This window comes from Prunus persica, chromosome G1 (assembly GCF_000346465.2).
Source record: "Prunus persica cultivar Lovell chromosome G1, Prunus_persica_NCBIv2, whole genome shotgun sequence".
NCBI classification, from domain to species: Eukaryota; Viridiplantae; Streptophyta; class Magnoliopsida; order Rosales; family Rosaceae; genus Prunus; species Prunus persica.
Genome location: NC_034009.1, coordinates 3,118,660 through 3,136,613, shown reverse-complemented (window position 1 = coordinate 3,136,613; position 17,954 = coordinate 3,118,660). Strand labels below are relative to the sequence as shown.

The 17,954-nt window shown below is 36.9% G+C and overlaps 3 protein-coding genes across 5 annotated transcripts; all 3 read left to right on the top strand.

The window, feature by feature from the left end:
- LOC18788423 (putative disease resistance protein At1g50180) lies at positions 783-5,218 on the top strand. 3 transcript variants are annotated; one of them, XM_020555068.1, is made up of 3 exons: positions 783-2,295; positions 2,764-4,564; positions 4,652-5,218. In XM_020555068.1, the coding sequence occupies exons 1-2, from the start codon at positions 1,239-1,241 to the stop codon at positions 4,527-4,529; spliced, it is 2,823 nt and encodes a 940-aa protein (XP_020410657.1). In that variant the 5' UTR covers positions 783-1,238; the 3' UTR covers positions 4,530-4,564; positions 4,652-5,218. The 3 variants fall into 3 exon arrangements, with proteins under 3 accessions (XP_020410657.1, XP_007226786.1, XP_020410656.1); XM_020555067.1 differs by having other exon boundaries at positions 788-2,295; positions 4,644-5,218; XM_007226724.2 differs by having other exon boundaries at positions 784-2,295; positions 2,764-5,218.
- Positions 5,842-6,930, top strand: LOC18791453 (putative disease resistance protein At1g50180). Its single transcript, XM_007221835.1, has one exon. The coding sequence runs from the start codon at positions 5,842-5,844 to the stop codon at positions 6,928-6,930; it is 1,089 nt and encodes a 362-aa protein (XP_007221897.1).
- LOC18793049 (putative disease resistance protein At1g50180) lies at positions 14,248-15,715 on the top strand. Its single transcript, XM_020554970.1, has 3 exons — positions 14,248-14,624; positions 14,713-14,834; positions 14,955-15,715. The coding sequence occupies exons 1-3, from the start codon at positions 14,248-14,250 to the stop codon at positions 15,713-15,715; spliced, it is 1,260 nt and encodes a 419-aa protein (XP_020410559.1).

Here is a 17,954-nt window from a genome sequence, read left to right as displayed (position 1 = left end):
GGAACAAGCGAGACATGAACTGCAATGCCTAAAACTACCAATACAATTACAACTTTTGAACTCTCACACGTAGAAACTACAAGTAGAGACTACACTACAAACAAACATCAAACTCACAAAGAGTTGATGCAATTATTACAACTCAATAAACTGTGAACACCCAAACTCACCAAAGATTTCAAGCATAGCAAAACCACAAGAGCAGCCAACGAAATGACCATTGCAGGCAAGCTGAAAATCTAGCCAAAAAAGTGGTAAACAACCACAAGAAAGCTAGGAGGAGAGGAAGGGAGAAAGGGGTGGGGAGGGGAGGGTAGAGAAGGAGAGGAGAGGGTTGGGGAAGGAGGCCACCACCTCGAAAGGGAGGTGGTGGTTGGAGCTAAGTTCCTAAGGGTTTTATTTTAGAGAGTGTTCCTTAGGGTTTCTAAGAAGAATTGATTTTTTAATTGATTTTGGGTTAGATGCTTACTAACCAATATAGTATTAAGGGAGACTATTTATATGTTCAACTTAAAGCCTTACATGCTCCCACGTCATAATGTGTTGTCCATGTATTTGGCTTGAGTATCATCACACATAGATTATCATTTGGCTAAATCCATGTGCCGAAGTGGGCAGCTCTTGAGATGGGCCAAAGCCCAGTTTGACAAGTTCTTTAGGGCCGTTAGGCTTGGCCCGCTCTTAAATTGGATAGGTCTTGGGCTTAGAATTTGAAACCCTCGGCCCGCCTAGGCCCGTCTAAACCCTTTGTTTAGACTTAATTGATGCACTCTTTATTCTCATTTTAAACTTAATCAAAATAATATAAGATATAGAATAACTTAATAAACTTTTTATTTTGTTCATACATGTTATGACTTAAGTTAATTTTTTCAATATTATCTAAAAATTTGTATAATCCAACTCATATCTTTTTTTTTTTTTTTGGAGAAATAATCCAACTCATATCTAAGTGCACTCCCTAGCCATATTGTATACTTAATTGAAATAATGTAATATGTAGTAAATTAATATACTTCTCTTTTGTTGTTGTTTTATATACGTTATTATTGAAGTAGGTGGAAAGCGCCAAAGTTGACTACTTTTTGTTGGGATGAGTTGATTAGTTGCTGGACTTCATAGATGTGCAGAAAGAAATTGCTCAACTGCCAAGGAGATATTCTCATCAATAACCCTAAAAACTAGATCTGGCGGCTGACTTGTTTTTCTTTTGGTGAAGAGAGAGTAAGTTGTAGAGAATGGCTGAGGCAATTGTTTCCTTTGTGCTCCAAAGGGTCGGAGACTTCACCACTCAGGAAGCAAAGTTCTTGTCTGGAGTCAGCCATCAAGTTGAGGTTTCACAAACTGAGCTACAGTTGATGCAGAGATTCTTGAAAGATGCAGATGCAAGACAAGGAGAAGATGCAAGAGTCCAGATTTGGGTTGCCAAGATTAGAGATGCTGCCTATGATTTGGAAGATGTTATTGAAACTTATGGCTTGAAAGTGGCTTCCAAGAAGAAAACAGGTATGAAGAATGTTCTTAAAAGATTTGCCTGCATCTTCAAGGAACGGGTTGATCTTCGCAAGATTGGGGCAGAAATTGAGAACATTATTGCTAAAATTTCTAATTTGAGGATGAGTTTGCAAAGCTATAACATTGTAAGGGAAACAAGAGAGATTGGAGGTGCATCTTCTTTGCAATCATTTGAGAGACAACAACAACTAAGGCGAACTTATTCTCATGTTATTGAACGTGATGTTGTTGGGATAGAAGACAACGTAAAGGAAATAGTCACACATTTGGTGAAGGAAGAAAGTTGCCTCCGAGTTGTTTCTATTTGGGGTATGGGTGGTGCAGGGAAAACCACACTTGCAAAACAAATTTATCATCACAAAGAGGTTAGGTGTCATTTCAATAGCTTTGCTTGGGTGTGTATATCTCAACAGTGTCAAGTAAGAGATGTTTGGGAAGGCATTTTAATTAAACTCATTTCTGCCACCAAGGAACAAAGAGAAGAAATTGCAAAAATGAGGGACTATGAAATAGCCAAGAAGCTTTTTCGCGTCCAGCAAGGAAAGAGATGCTTGGTTATACTTGATGACATTTGGAGCATTGAGACATTTAACTCTTTGAAAGCTGCATTTCCATTAACATGTGAGGAAACACAAAGCAGAATTTTACTTACAACACGCAATGAAGCAGTGGCTTTGCATGCTGATAGAAATGGTTTTCTCCACCAACCCCAGGCACTAAATGAAATCAAAAGTTGGGAACTATTTGAGAAGATAGCATTACTTGGAAGGGTTGATAAAGGTACTTTTATCACTCTTTTATCTCAACTTTTTTATTTATATTAATCGAGCCTCATAGAAACTACCATGTGGAATTCACAGTACTGTCATTCGCGATCCATAGATATTCTTTTCTAACAAAGTAATTTTTAGGAATATCGATATATTCTTATCTCTATATTCATGTTTTTGAGTACGGAACTTTTTTCTTTTGGTTGAAAGGAATCAAGATTCCAGTAATTGAAATAGTCGATTTAATTGAACTTATATATTTTGGACCAATCGTGAATGAAAATTGAAGCTTCCACTGTTATTGAATACAAAACAAAAACACTGACCGCACAATAAAGAAGGGAGAACTGCCCTGTTTAACATTTTGTTAGCTACCAAGATAGTGACTTATCATACGCAATACATAGGACATTGTGTCTTTCTTTTATACCACTACTGCTATTAGAAGTATAAATTTGGGTTTTCATTACCTTTTCAGATTCTGGAGTTTACATAAAGATGAAAGAACTCGGAATGGAGATGCTTCGGCATTGTGCAGGTTTGCCATTAGCCATCACTGTTCTTGCCGGAGTTCTAGCAAGAAAAAACACTGTTAACGAGTGGATTACAGTGCATGCAAATGTTTATGTATACATAAGGAGAGGCATAGGTCCTGAAGAAGAATATGCAGGTGCTTCATGGGTATTGGCATTGAGTTATGATGACTTACCTTATCACTTAAAACCATGCCTATTGTATTTAGGCCATTTTCCTGAAGATTTTGAGATTCCGGTGAAAAGATTGACCCAATTATGGATGGCAGAAGGTCTCGTCTCACTGACACAAGGACAAGGTTTAGGGGAAGCAATGGAGGATATAGCGTACCATTGCTTAAGTGAGTTGATGATAAGGTGTGTGGTTCAAGTTGGAGAAACGGGTTCAATTGGTACGATTAAAACTTGTCGAATCCATGATCTTGTAAGAGACTTGTGTTTGTCAAAGGCAGAAGAGGAGAACTTTCTCCAAGTTGTGAATTCTTCGCAGAGAAACGAGGCAATCAGTCCTTTTTCTTCTTCTATGGTAACCAAGGCAGCACCATTGGGGAAAGTTCGAAGACTTGCCATCTACTTGAATGAGAATGCTGATAAGTTGGTTCCATCAAGATATGAGAAAGATGACCACCTTAGATCTCTCTTATACTTTGGCTTAAAAGAATGGAGGAGACAATGTAAAAGATTGATACTTACCATGTTTAAGGATTTCAAATTACTTAGAGTTTTGAAGGTTGAAGGTATGAACAGAGAAGCAGAGTTGCCAAGTGAAATTGGAAATATGGTCCACTTAAGGTTTTTAAGCCTGAGGGGAAGTAATATAAAACGGATTCCTGCATCTCTGGGTAACTTGATATGCTTGCAAACTCTAGATCTTCGAGTTGAAGATAGTTGGCTGTTCATCCCAAATGTCATATGGAAGATGAAACACATAAGACATTTATATTTGCCCTTTTTTTACCGGCTTCGACTAAGCGGTAAACTGAAAATTTCTACGCTTCACAATTTACAGACATTATATCCTGTTTCAAGCTCCAATTGTGATTTGAATGATCTTACTGGTCTAACAAATCTTAGAAAACTGAGTATAACGCTGTCAAGCCCCTTAGAAAATCTGGAGGAAATCTTGAAATCTACTGGCAGCACGCTTAACCATATACGGTCTCTATTTGTGTACACAGATTTGGCAGTCACTGGTTCTACAGAGCAAGTTACGCAAATAGTATCAAGTTGTCGTCATATATACAAACTGAAGCTGGAAGGGCCAACCGCAGAATTACCGAGAGAGCTCCATTGCTTTCCCAACCTCACCAAGTTAACACTGCGTCGCTTCTTTCTCAAGGACGACCAAATGGGAATTATAGAGAAGCTGCCAAACCTAACAACTCTGAGGCTTGAACAAAACACTTTCAACGAGGATGCAAAGATATTGGTTTTTTCCAAAGGAGGCTTTCCTCATCTTCAATTTCTTTCACTTTTTCACATGTCTGAAGTAAAAGAGTGGAGGGTGCAGGAAGGAGCCATGCCTAGTCTCCGCCGACTGAGCATTAAATATTGCAACGGATTGACGACAATTGTAGATGGGCTGAGATATCTTACTACCCTCAGGGAATTAAGCATTGAAGGGATGTCAAGTACATTCCAGAGTAAGCTTAAGGCAGGAGGAGAGGATTTCCATAAAATTCAACATGTGACTTCCCTTGTATTTGGGTAACCCCATGGCCCGCCCACTGCATCTTCCATGGAAAGGTTAATTCTGGTGTTTTTTGTTTAGCATTTTGTCAATGTTACATATATGGGCTTTAATATGTTGAATGAAATGATCCAGGTTTGTAGATGCTCTGTGTGTTGGTGTTGATCTTCTAAATGGAATGAGTACTGAGTATGCATTATCCTACTGTACTAGCAGCTGGGACTTGCATGACATGGGGAAAATATAGATTTGCAGATCAAGCTGATGATCAAGCAAATTGTTCAAGAGAAGAAAGGAAAGGTTGACAGGTTGAATTGTGCAAGACATGTGATGTGAAATGGAATCAGCTGAGTTTGTCTGATGGTTACTTGGAGTTCAAATGGAAATCTACGTTTTATGGCGTATTCAATGTTTTGTGAAAATTGAAATTTTTTGGGTCAATGTTTGCCTGAAATGATTCGATTGTTTGGTGTATATATACAGCATTCTTTTTGTGGCAATTTAGAGTTGTTTTTTTTGGGTCAAAGTGTTTCCCCTGTATTTTGGAGGGAATGTGTTGATGCAAATTTGATTGTAATCATGAAGCTGTAAAAGCAGAGGCCTTCGGCTTTTTTTGTTTGCTTGTATGTGATTATTTACATAATGGTCTAGCAGGATATTCTTATATCTACTTCTTTGACAAATTAGTGGATACATCTTAAACCTTTTCAGTTCCATTGTTATTTAGTAGCTAGGAATTAAAGGTGCCAAATTTTTAGCGAGAAATTATAATTAGACATATCATTCCCACAACTGAAAAGGCCAAGAGACCATTCGGGATTGGGGCGATGGAGACTGAAAATATTCATATATTCACCAAGAAAATTAGGAAAAATGATATAAATACAAGTTACTATGAATGAAAAGAATGCTGAAAGTAGTGCATTCTGGGAATTAAGGGATGTTGAGATTTTCGTATTTGTAATCCATAATTCATGTCTTTGGAAAGTTCGCCTATGAAATTGATTGAAATAATTTTTCATCAAAGAAGACTTCGTCCTTGCATTGGATGACAACTTGCATGGCAATTACTTACTGGACACGACTGAATTATATGGTTAAGAGACAAATAGAAGTGGCTAAGAAACAAATAATAGAGGTGATCAGAAAACGGAAAGAAACTGACAAAGATGACTAGTTATTATTGGACTGACTTGAGATTGAATTGATTGGCTGGAATTCATACATAGAGTCGAAAGAGTGGAGATAATATTTCATCTTTCAAACTGAAAACCAAATCTGGAGGTTTTCTCTTATTGTTCCTTTGGCGAAGAGAGAGTTAGTAGTAAAAAGCATGGCTGAGGCAGTTGTTTCCTTTGTGCTCGAAAGTGTCGGAGATTTCACCATTCAGGAAGCCAAGTTCTTGTCTGGAGTCAGTCATCAAGTTGAGGTTGCACAAACTGAGCTACAACTGATGCAGGGCTTCCTGAAAGATGCAGATGCAAGACAAGGACAAGATGCAACAGTCCACATTTGGGTTGCCAAGATTAAAGATGCTGCTTATGATTTGGAAGATGTTATTCAAACTTATGGCTTCAAAGTGGCTTCCAAGCAGAAAAGCGGTGTAAAGAATGTTTTGAGAAGATTTGCCTGCATCTTCAAGGAAGGGGTTGAGCTTCACAAGATCGGAGCAAAAATTGAGAACATCACTTCTAAAATTTCTAATTTGAGGTCGAGTTTGCAGAGTTATAACATAAAAGAAATAAGGGAGAGTGGTGGTGAATCTTCCCTTCAATTGCATGAGAGGCAACAACTGCTGAGGCGAAGTTATTCTCATGTCGTTGAACGTGATGTTGTTGGGTTAGAGTCCAACGTCGAAGAATTGGTTATGCATTTAGTGAAAGATGAAAATCGTCATCAAGTTGTATCTATTTGGGGGATGGGCGGTTTAGGGAAGACCACTCTTGCAAAACAAGTTTATCATAACAAAAAAGTTGGGCACCATTTTGATAGTTTTGCTTGGGTGGGTGTATCTCAAAGGTGCCAAATAAGAAATGTTTGGGAAGGAATTTTATTTAAACTCATTTCTGCTACCAAGGAACAAAAACAAGAAATTAAGGAGATGACATATGATGAAATTACAAAGAAGCTTTTTCGTGTCATGGAAGAAACAAGATGTTTAGTGATCCTTGATGACATTTGGAGTCTAGAGACGTGGAATCTTTTGAAAGTTGCATTTCCAAATGAGAAAACTGAGAGCACAATATTACTCACAACACGTTATCAAGCAGCTGCTTTGCCCCCAAATAGAAATTGTTTTCTCCACAAGCTCCAGCCACTAAATGAGAATGCGAATTTGGAACTATTTGAGAAGATAGCAATATTTGGAAGGGCTGATATCGGTATTTTCTCACCCTTAATCTGTCATTTTTCAAGTTCTTAGTTATATATCAAGCTGCATAGAAACAGACACATTGCAAATGACACTAGTTTTGTAGCTTTTTTTTAGCCATTGTTGGGATTTTACTGTTTTCAAATATTGCCGAGCACGAAGCAATTTTATCAATTGCCATTCTTGGTAACAATTTTTGTTAGGTGTTGGCGCATTGGATACGTGTCGCAGTCAACAGATACGTTAGTTGACAAACGGATACGAGTATCCAACATTTCAGACATGAGTATCCGACTTTTCGGATACGAACCTCCGGACGAAGTTTGCCGTTGAGGGGCTGTTGAGGAACCCATGGGCGCTACGTGTGAAGAGGGAGGGAGGGGGAAGAAGAAGAAGAAGATGTCAGACTGGAGGGAGGGAGAGAGGGAAGAAGAAGATGTCAGGCTGGAGAGAGACAGAGAGACAGAGAGACACAGAGGGAGAGAAGGAGAAGATGTCAGACTGATCTCAAGTGACGACGTCGTTTGCTAAAATAGGATTTGTAATATATATATATATATAATTTTTGTTGTAAAGTATAAAGTAGTGGAGCCCACTTACTATTTGTTTGTAGACTTTAGTGCATGAGTTTATTCACGGGTGAATAGTGAATAGTGAAGATGATTGGATAGAAACATCATGGGTGCCATTTATCATGCCTATAAATAGGCAATCCTCCTGCCTGCAAAGAGAAGTAAGAAAAACGGAAAGAAACAAAGAAGAGGAAAGAGAGAAGAGAGGAAAGAGAGAAGAGGAAACAAAGAAGAGGAAAAAGAGAAAAGAGGAAAGAGAGAAAAGGAAAGAGACAAGAGGAAGAGAAGGAAGAAAGAAGAAAGAGAGAGCAGAGAGAAATTCTCCTAGAGAGAAAATTCAGTGAGCCACACATGTTGTAAACACTAAAGTTGTAGCCATATTATTTTATATAGTGAAAAGTTACTGCTGCTGCTCTCCGAGGACGTAGGCATAGCCGAACCTCGTTAAATGCTGTGTCTCATCTACTTTACGTGCAGCTCAATATTCGTACATATTTCAGGTCATTTTATAACACGTTATCAGCACGATAGTCTCTCATTTTATTTCTGAAATTTTTCCAACTCAACACTATGTGGTTACTTCTCTGTCTCATCTCTGTCATATGTCTACTCTCCCTTTACTACTACAACGACATGCAAACTTTCTTTTTTGTGTTCTCACAATTTCTATGTTGTTTAATCCATGCTTGTTTAATTTACTTCTTTGTAACGTAATTTGTAATTTCTATGTTGTTTAATCAGTCCTGTTATTTTATGGTGGTGTAATTTTTACCCATCGCGTTGTAATACAAATTATTGTAATAAAATGATGGTGTGATCTTAAAACCCATCTATTATATCTTGAATAGTGGCGCAGTTATATTGCCCACACTATATAATATATTATGCACTTCATATATATTAGGTGGAGGTTTTTATCCCCACATCTATTTTATTTATAGTATGATGTAGGTTTATTACCCATACGGCAATATTTAAAGGGTGGTGCGGGTTTATCGTCCACGCCTTTGCTTTTATGTATGGAGCAGAATTAGTGCCCATACAAGCACGTTTACTTTATCGCAAATTATTACTTTACTGTACATTATTTACTGTATGGTGTAGGTTTATTACCCATACAACATTATCTATTTAAAAAGGGTGGTGCGGATTTATCGTCCATGCCTTTACTTTTATTTAAATGTATGGAGCAGAATTAGTGCCCATACAAGCACGTTTACTTTACCGCACATTTAATTTTATTTAATGTATGGTGCGGGATTAACGTCCATACAGCAAGCTATTTAATTTTATTTAAAGTATGGTGCGGGTTTATCGTCCACACCAGTAATTTATTTATCAGCAATTTATTTTATGGATTAATTGTGCTGTATGATGAGTTTTTACAGTATGCAGATCAGGACCAGAAGTTCCTTGATCCTCATCATACAATTACATCAGGACTTGAAGATCCTTGATGATGATATTAATATGAGAGCTGGCAGTCTCTCCGGTACTGTATTTGTAAACATGTGATTGGACTTAAGGGTCCTTGATCCCTGACACGTAAATAAGGACCTAGAGTTCCTTAATGATGTAACAGTACCGTATTGGTTCATAGTGCCGTACACATGGATGATAACTGTACTGGCAGATGTACTGTACACATGAATAGATACGTATTCATGACTTGATGAATAGTACTATTCACATGAATAGTGACGTATGCATAAATATTAACCATTTTGGGTAAACCGTCACTATATACAAAAGGGAACCTGCAGTTCCTTAAACTCATGGATGATCAATTAAATGAGATGCCAGAAGTTCCTCAAGATATGGACAATTATGTAAAGGCTTGAAGTCCAGAAATATGTACAGAAAATTGTAAAAATGTCCATACCATAAGAATATGTGATTTTGGCTTGAGGTTCAAAATCTAACAGTGTTGAGAACCTGAAGTTCCAACAATTAAATGGACAACCCTTGAGGTATTATTGCAAATTGTGGTATGCCACATATTTCTTTGGCATAAGAAGATGATGAATTTAATAAAGTTCGATTTTGTTATAATCGACACCTCAAGGAAGAAATATATTTTGTGAATTCCGGTTGTTAAGAATACACCGCGAAATGGATAATATTAATATAAACCTCAAATAATGAATTGAGGCTCCCCACATATTTTGTTATATTTGGGCCGGAAGCCCATGGATCCAAATATATGAGAGATCCTGAACTTGAAGTTGTGGGTATATAGTAGTTAATGCTCTTCACTACTATATTGCGATATTATCGTGGCTTTTACTCAATTCATATTTCATGTCCATTTGAAAAGGGCAAATAAATTCTGAGTTTGTGTTTAGCCCAGGCCAAAAATTTCATACGTTAAAATATGAAATTTGGGAGAGTCGATGTGGTTATTTGAACCTATAAGGCACAAGGTTCCAAACCGTCATTTTGAAAAGACGTAAAAACCACAGGTGTAAGTTTAAGAATGTGCGCAATTATTATAATAGGAAAGGAGCATATAACAGATAGATTTTTTCCACCTGCAATGAAGGTGCAGGCCCTGTAAAATCTATAAAATTACATTATGTTCTGGAAGCCTTTGAAGGAAGAGGACGGCGCCTCTTAAGCTTAGCCATGAGCTTCTCGTGGTCTCCCAAAATTCTTTCATTGGAGACCTGCAGCATGTCTAGCCTTCTCAGTGTATCAACAGAGTACGAACTCACCAGTTTCAACAAGGAATTATTCTCTCCTTTAAGTTTCTCAACCTCCTGTTGAGACTCATGAAGCATTCTTTGAAGAGACGAATTTTCAGTTGTTAGCCTCTCAACCTCGTTTGCTCTGGCACGCAAACGATCAGCCATGTTAGAAACAGAAGCAGCACTCTGAATGCTAAAAGCCATTGAGTCATCAATAGCCTCTTCCTCAGACCTCCCTGTTAACAGCATTTCATCCATTGAAGTAATGAAATTCCTAGCTACTATGACAGCAGTAGCATCATTCATCATCACAGAATCATTAACTGTGAGATGACGATTTTGGGATACAAAGGATGGACGCCAAACTTTGGCGTCACTGGTTGTTGTGGGAGCATCATTTAAATTGAAATAATTTGGGCAGGAAGAAGAGGAAACCATTCTTAAGAAGGTTTCGAAGAAAGCCTTAGGAAAACTAAAGTTTCAGAAAATGAAGGAAGTTAAGTTGAAAAGCAATTGCTCCAATCAAGTTTTGCAAAGGTAATATCTATAGACGAAAATATGGCAATATCTTCAGGATTCCAATATCTTCTCGAATCCCCATATTATCTTTTTCTTTCCCAGAGTCCAAAACTTCACGTGGCCTCTAATAATGCCTGTCGGCATTTTCGGCGTTTTCAAGTATTATTTTCGTCAAAGCCGATCTTGCTTTACGGATTTCACGGAGCTACTTTTTCAAAAGTATCCCGAGAATCTCGCAATTTTCTTATGGTTAATTTGAAATTCACCGGTTCTACCTATTCATTGTATTTGTGTATAAATGTGTTACTAACGAAATTTTCTTTGCAGAAGACATCCAGTTTACTCCATACCTAGTGATGCGATATCTACTTATTTTTCTTATCAGTGAGCACTCAATATGCCTGAGAAGCAAGACTATCTCTGATCATCCATTCAGGAAGCAAGACTATCCATGATCACGTTTCCGCTACATCAGGAAACTGTGAAGGCGATCTTATGCTCTAATCTCCGGAAGTCCTTCTAGACTAGGAGATATGAGAGCTTATTGTCTGCTCCCACCAGCTTCCTTCCCTGATTGCTTACCTTCTCTTGCAATCAATATCACATTATTTTTGCATTTTTTCTCTTTTTATAACTCTCTGTTCATAAGAGATTTTATTTCTTTAGAATGAACATCTGAAGAATGAATCCATGAAGTAATCCTAACTATGAGGGTTATTTGTTTTGACAGAGGCAAAAGAGTTGTGATTTTTGCTCTTGCAGGATATAACTAGATCATCAAGCGCTACATTATATTTACTGGGCCGATATGAGCTTGAATGATACTTGAGAAAAGTTTCTCCCACCTAAGGATGTAAGCAATACTTGTGTTATTTTATGCTTATATACCTATTCAATATTTTATCTTGAAAGGTAACCAAATGGGGAGATAAGTCCGTTCCAAAAGAATGGCTTGTATGTATCCATGAATTATTAACGCAAATTTTACAGATTGCAAGTTGGATACATTGATAATACACTGCACAGATTAAAGTCCCATAAGAACAGAATATGGGTATAGCAGTGATCAATATGATGCACGCCTGTTGCGTAGCAAATGATGTGGATTGAAGTCCCGAAAGGACAATCCTTTGACATGTCAATATTGATATTGTGCACGCCTAATGCGTAGCAAATTGTATGGGTTAAAGTCCCATAAATTAATTGACATGTATGTATTAATCGGTGGCATGCCTGCAGCATGACAGATATATGGGTTCTAAATGTTCCAACTCCCTAAATGGAGATTATCCACGCCCTACTATAAAATAACGCTCCATTGGAGGTTATAATCCACATTCTCACATAATAAAAGCCCTCTGTAGTGGCTTGGGTACCCAAAAGAAAAGAAATGCTTATAATTGATGTATGCGCATGCAAATGAGAATGGTGGGATCATAAATTGATGAATGACAAATTTTGATTTTGGAGTAGCTACTCAAATCATCAATGGGCTGTGTTGATTGGAACCACGTTCAATTATTAAAAGTCGACAATATCATTGGCCAAAATGGAATGAGGCAATTCCATTATAGATGAGAATGAACGTGAAAGAACAAACCCACAGTACGAACCCCAAAAGATGTTAATATTAAAAGTTATACTTGGGTGTTCGGAATAAAAGGGAATATACCTACTTTGTATGACACAATGTTTTTGGCAGAAACAAGGAATGTTGGGTTTTCTCCATATTTATAGATTCAATTGTGCCCCTTTATTGCACATTTACGGAGACCAACATGTTATCTTTAAGGGTTATTAAATGCACAGAGCATATCACCTGAAGTGATTCCCTAAAGATGTATAAATAGCTGGGTTAAAGCTATATAATGTGTCATAAAGTTTAATCCCTTTAAACAAAATCCTTGAAAGGATTGAAATTGCATGAAGCAAGTCCCTGAATGACATGTGCCTGAAGCACAAAATTTGTACTCAATATTAATGTACAAAAATTACATCAGTGAGTATATTGATTATAATGTGTTTGCAACACATTAAAGCTTCTCAAGAGTTCAAGAAATATTTGTCTCGACTTAAGGATCGAGCATTATGCCAACGAGATTCTTGCTTATACTAAGAAAGTATTGAAGCATTTTTATGAGGATTATCCGTTGGACACTTTAATGATTTTCCGGAAGTATATTCGACCGGACATCATATTTTCCAGATAGGGCTCAACTCCATCACCATCATTTTGGAATGATGTGAGGTATATTTGATGCTATCTCCGCATAACACCTTGTACGGGCATATTCTTTCAAGTGAACTTACAAATAGCCCAAGTTTTGTTAGAAACGCGGACTCTGAAAATTTCTATGATTTACATAGAGATAGCTCACTGGAAACATATTTACTTACTCAACTACGAGAATTGTTAATGGCTACATCCTCCACTCACTCCGAAAGATTCTCACTCCAAAAGATAGTCATGAAGACATTAGGGGGAGATATTAATCAGGGGGAGCATCCAGAAGTATGCTATACAGATTGTTGTACTCTTCTTTCTTCCTTGCATCAGTTCTCTACCTTACTAGGTTTTCTCCAAGCAAGATTTTAATGAGGCAACCAATCTAGGGACATGTGGTCTCCAAGGGGGAGTGTTGTAAAGTATAAAGTAGTGGAGCCCACTTACTATTTGTTTGTAGACTTTAGTGCATGAGTTTATTCACGGGTGAATAGTGAATAGTGAAGATGATTGGATAGAAACATCACGGGTGCCATTTATCATGCCTATAAATAGGCAATCCTCCTGCCTGCAAAGAGAAGTAAGAAAAACGGAAAGAAACAAAGAAGAGGAAAGAGAGAAGAGGAAACAAAGAAGAGGAAAAAGAGAAAGAGGAAAGAGAGAAAAGGAAAGAGACAAGAGGAAGAGAAGGAAGAAAGAAGAAAGAGAGAGCAGAGAGAAATTCTCCTAGAGAGAAAATTCAGTGAGCCACACATATTGTAAACACTAAAGTTGTAGCCATATTATTTTATATAATGAAAAGTTACTGCTGCTGCTCTCCGAGGACGTAGGCATAGCCGAACCTCGTTAAATGCTGTGTCTCATCTACTTTACGTGCAGCTCAATATTCGTACATATTTCAGGTCATTTTATAACAATTTTTTTTTTCCATAGATCTGTTTATGGGTTTGGGTCTCAAGCAAAAGTATTAAAATGGGCTTTGGGTAATGATGTATTTGGGTGGAAAAAGATATACATGCCCAAAAATATAAAGAATCAGAAAAGAAAGCCCAAAATGCTTTACTATATTTATAAGTTATAATTTATAATTTATTTAAAATACATTTTAGGTTATATATATTTATTAATATTTATTAATATATATTTTTAATAACCGTATCCATGACATATCGTATTCTAGTTTTTAGAAATTTACCGTATTTCCATGTCGTGTCGTATCGTATCGCCGTATTCGTATCTGTGTCCGTGCTTCTTAGGTGTTGGCGCTCAGTTATGATCATCTACCATATCACTTAAAACCATGCCTTTTATATTTAGGCCATTATTCTGAAGACCTAGAGATTTTAGTGAGCATATTGACTAAGTTATGGGTGGCAGAAGGTCTTATCTTATTAAGATAACCAAGACATGTTTTGGGGAAACAACGGAGGAGATAGCACGCAATTGTTTAAGTGAGTTGGTGGAAAGGTGTGCGGTTCAAGTGGGAACAACTGGTTCAAGTGGGACAATGAAAACGTGTCGGATCCATGACCTTACACGAAACTTGTGTTTGTTGAAGGCAAAAGAGGAAAGCTTTGTACATAATTGCTATTCTTTGCAAGAAAATGAAGCAACTAATCCTTTTACTTCTTCTATGGTAGCCAAGGCAGCACCATTAGGGAAAGTTCGAAGACTTTCAATTTACTTGGATGAGAACCCTGATAGGTTGCTTTCATCAAGATATGAAACAAATGGCCATGAGAGGTCTCTATTATACTTTGGCCTAACAGAACGGAGGCAGAAAAGTGAAAAGTTGTTACTATCTTTGCTGATGAATTTCAAAGTTCTTAAGAGTCTTGAAGATTGAAGATATGAAAGTAGAAGTAGAGTTGCCAAGTGAAATTGGAAATATCATCCACCTAAGGTTTCTAAGTGTGAGGGGTAGCAAAATGAAAAGGTTTCCACCATCCCTAGGTAATTTGATATGCTTGCAAACTCTTGATTTTCGTGTTCAAAAAAGCCACATGGTCATCCCAAATGTGATATGGAATATGAAACAATTAAGACATATATATTTACCTATCCATTACACAGCAAGAGGTAACCTGAAGCTGTCTACTCTTGGTCATTTACAGACCTTAGATGTGCTTTCAACTGAGTATTGTGATTTGAAAGATGTTGCTGGATTAACCAGTCTTAGAGAACTGAACATAAAACTGGCAAACTCCGTGGAAAATCTCGAGGAAATTTTGAAATTTGCAGGCAGCATGCTAAACCGTATCCGGTCTCTATTTGTGTACATTGATTATAACTCTGCAAGGAAGAGTAGTTATGAGGAGCAGGTTAGGCAAATAGTATCAAGTTGTCGGCATATATACAAATTGAAGCTGTTTGGGCCAACCGCAGAATTGCCGAAAGAGCTCCACAGCTATCCAAACCTCGCCAAGTCACAATTGCGTAGGTATGGTCTCAAGGAGGACCAAATGGGAATACTAGAGAAGATACCAAACTTGACAACTCTACGCCTCATAAATGAAGCTTTCGAGGAGAACACAAAGATACTGGTTTTCTCCAAAGGCGGCTTTCCTTCTCTTGAATTTCTTTTCGTTTATGGCAGGCGCGAAATAACAGACTGGAGGGTAGAGGAAGGAGCCATGCCTAGTCTCTGTCGATTGCACATTGAATATTGCAGGGGATTGACGACACTTCCAGATGGGCTAAGATATCTTACTAATCTCAGGGAATTAACCATTACAGGGATGTCTAAAGAACTCCACAGTAGGATTCAGGAAGATGGAGAGGATTTCTGTAAAATTCAACATGTACCTTCCCTTGTAATTGGAGAAGCGTACTGATGCAACGGATAGGTAATTGCTTAATTTCAAACTGTAGATTAATTCTCGTTGTTCTTCATTTTACATCACTATATTACCTGTTCCTTTATTTATTTATTTTCTTTTCCCTTCTTGTTTATTATTTTTTACATGTTAACAACAATTTAGAAAGCCAGAGTCCATCAGCAATTGGATTTTCGTCGTAGTTGGTCATGCGAACAAGTTATCTCTTGTTCTTATAGTAAAAATGCTAAGGTTCAAGTGTGCAAAAGTGCTGAATTTGTGTTACGGTAGCTGCAGCTGGGACTTGACATTGATAAAGTATGCCGAAGCTCTGCAGCAGAGTAAGCGCATGTGTGAAACTGAACTTACCAGGACAGGAAAGAAATGCCACAATTTGTGTGATTCTCTGTGAAAAGATGATCCAAGCACCTACCTGTAGTGTACACAGTTTTCTTGCCTCAGAGAAGGCTGACAGGGTGAAGCAGTCTTTTCCTCAGGTTTTATTGTACCTACTAGGATTTAGGAACTAGGAATTTACTTTTTGTTGTGCTTTTCAGTAATTGAAATACTTTGTAATGGATTTTGCTTGGTTTTGCTGTGATTGTTTGGTTGGTAGTGTTCTTTTTATTGTCATTTCAGACTTCTGTCTTTGTGTTAGTACAAAGTTCAACTGCATTCCAAATTATATTTTGGAGGGATTATTGCATAGTAAGAGTGTTGGAAGTTTAATTATCCCACATCAGAGGATACAATGGTTTACATGCTTTATAAGCATGATATTTTGACACCAATTAAATTGGTGGGCTGATGGGCTTAGTAGTGAAGGCTATACTTGGTTGGCTTGATTAATAATATTTAATTAATCAATATCTGCTGTCTTTGTTTCATTGTGGCTACAACATCTGCTGTCTTTTTTTTGGTCGAAGTCTGTTCTTTTTGGCTTCTGTTTTTTTATTTTGGCATGCGGAACATTCTTCTCTTTTTCGTTATGAATTCAACCATATAAAGAACGTCAAATTTTACCAAGTAGTTTTTGAAATATGTCAAATTCTTCGCGCCTGGGTCAAAAACTGCATTTTAAAATATTAAAATAAAAAAAAGGTGAATCACTCTAACCCACGCATTTTTTGCAAGACCCATAAGAGTCGCGTTAACTCTTTTGCATGGTGCCTTATTAGTTGTTGAGTTTCTTTTTTAACTTTTGCTTTCATTTAACTAGTTTGTGTTTTTACGCATTTAATTCTCTTTTCTTTTATTTTGTTGGTTTTGTTTTGTCCCTTTTTTCTTTATTTAAAATAAAAAAATAAAAAACAGAAAAATTCAAGAAAACTCAAAAATATTTTCTTTTTAGTTTGCGTTTTTTATTATTTATTTTTTGTAGCTACTTCCCAATTCTATGATGAGATTTGATCTTTATACTTTCAAGAAAATGTGAGCATGATAATAGTTCTTTACATTATCTTTGTGTTAGCTATATTCTTATGATCTTGGCAAAACTCTATGCACATAGCCATGTAATATGATTTTTGATTGGGAATTTCACATGATTTAATTGGTAAATAAGAGCTAGTGTAAACTTATATAACCCTCATCATGTGAGCTTTTGTTGAGCCTATGCCTTTCTTTCTTGAGTGTTATATTATTCTTTAATTTTCTTGTCTACAAGTTGTTGTGATCTCATTATTCCTTCTTTTGGTTAAGTACTTGAGGATATTTAAATTGTTTGCTAGAACTACTGTCACTATCTATTTGAGGCATATTTCATAAACCACATGGATCCAAGGAAATGATATAGGCCTTGTTTCTTTCATTTGAGCCTTTCTAGCCAACCCGTTCATTAATTATCCTTAATTAACCCTTTGAGCCTTCTAAATTGAGCATATTTCTTTGTTTAAACCACATCACCCGTACCATAATAACCCTTCAATATATACATCCTTACCCTTTCTAGAGAACTAGAAAAGCATATTATATTTTAAAGATATTCTCAAGAATGCAAGGACTTCAAAGAGCTTACAAAAGAAAAGAAAAAGAAAGTGTCATATCCTAAGTGTTTCAAAAGCATAAGTTTGTGGTATGGTAACTCATCAAAAGAACCGGCCAGTTCAAGAAAAGTAAAGAAGAGAAAAATGGAGAACAAGAAAAGCTAAAAATTTCGAGTCTACTCTTGCATGATACAAAGTTCAACAATCTCTCATTATCAAATGATGCTTTATTACTGGTTCTCTAGACCTTGTCGTTTCCATACATTTTTCTT

Bases quoted from the DNA above. Each gene is read 5' to 3' on its own strand.
- LOC18793049 (XM_020554970.1), top strand. From the start codon at position 14,248: ATGGGTGGCAGAAGGTCTTATCTTATTAAGATAACCAAGACATGTTTT. The intron at 14,625-14,712 runs GTCTCTATTATA...AAAGTTCTTAAG, and splicing joins GAAACAAATGGCCATGAGAG to AGTCTTGAAGATTGAAGATA. The intron at 14,835-14,954 runs GTAATTTGATAT...TCCATTACACAG, and splicing joins AAGGTTTCCACCATCCCTAG to CAAGAGGTAACCTGAAGCTG.
- LOC18791453 (XM_007221835.1), top strand. From the start codon at position 5,842: ATGGCTGAGGCAGTTGTTTCCTTTGTGCTCGAAAGTGTCGGAGATTTC.
- LOC18788423 (XM_020555068.1), top strand. From the start codon at position 1,239: ATGGCTGAGGCAATTGTTTCCTTTGTGCTCCAAAGGGTCGGAGACTTC. The intron at 2,296-2,763 runs GTACTTTTATCA...TTACCTTTTCAG, and splicing joins ACTTGGAAGGGTTGATAAAG to ATTCTGGAGTTTACATAAAG.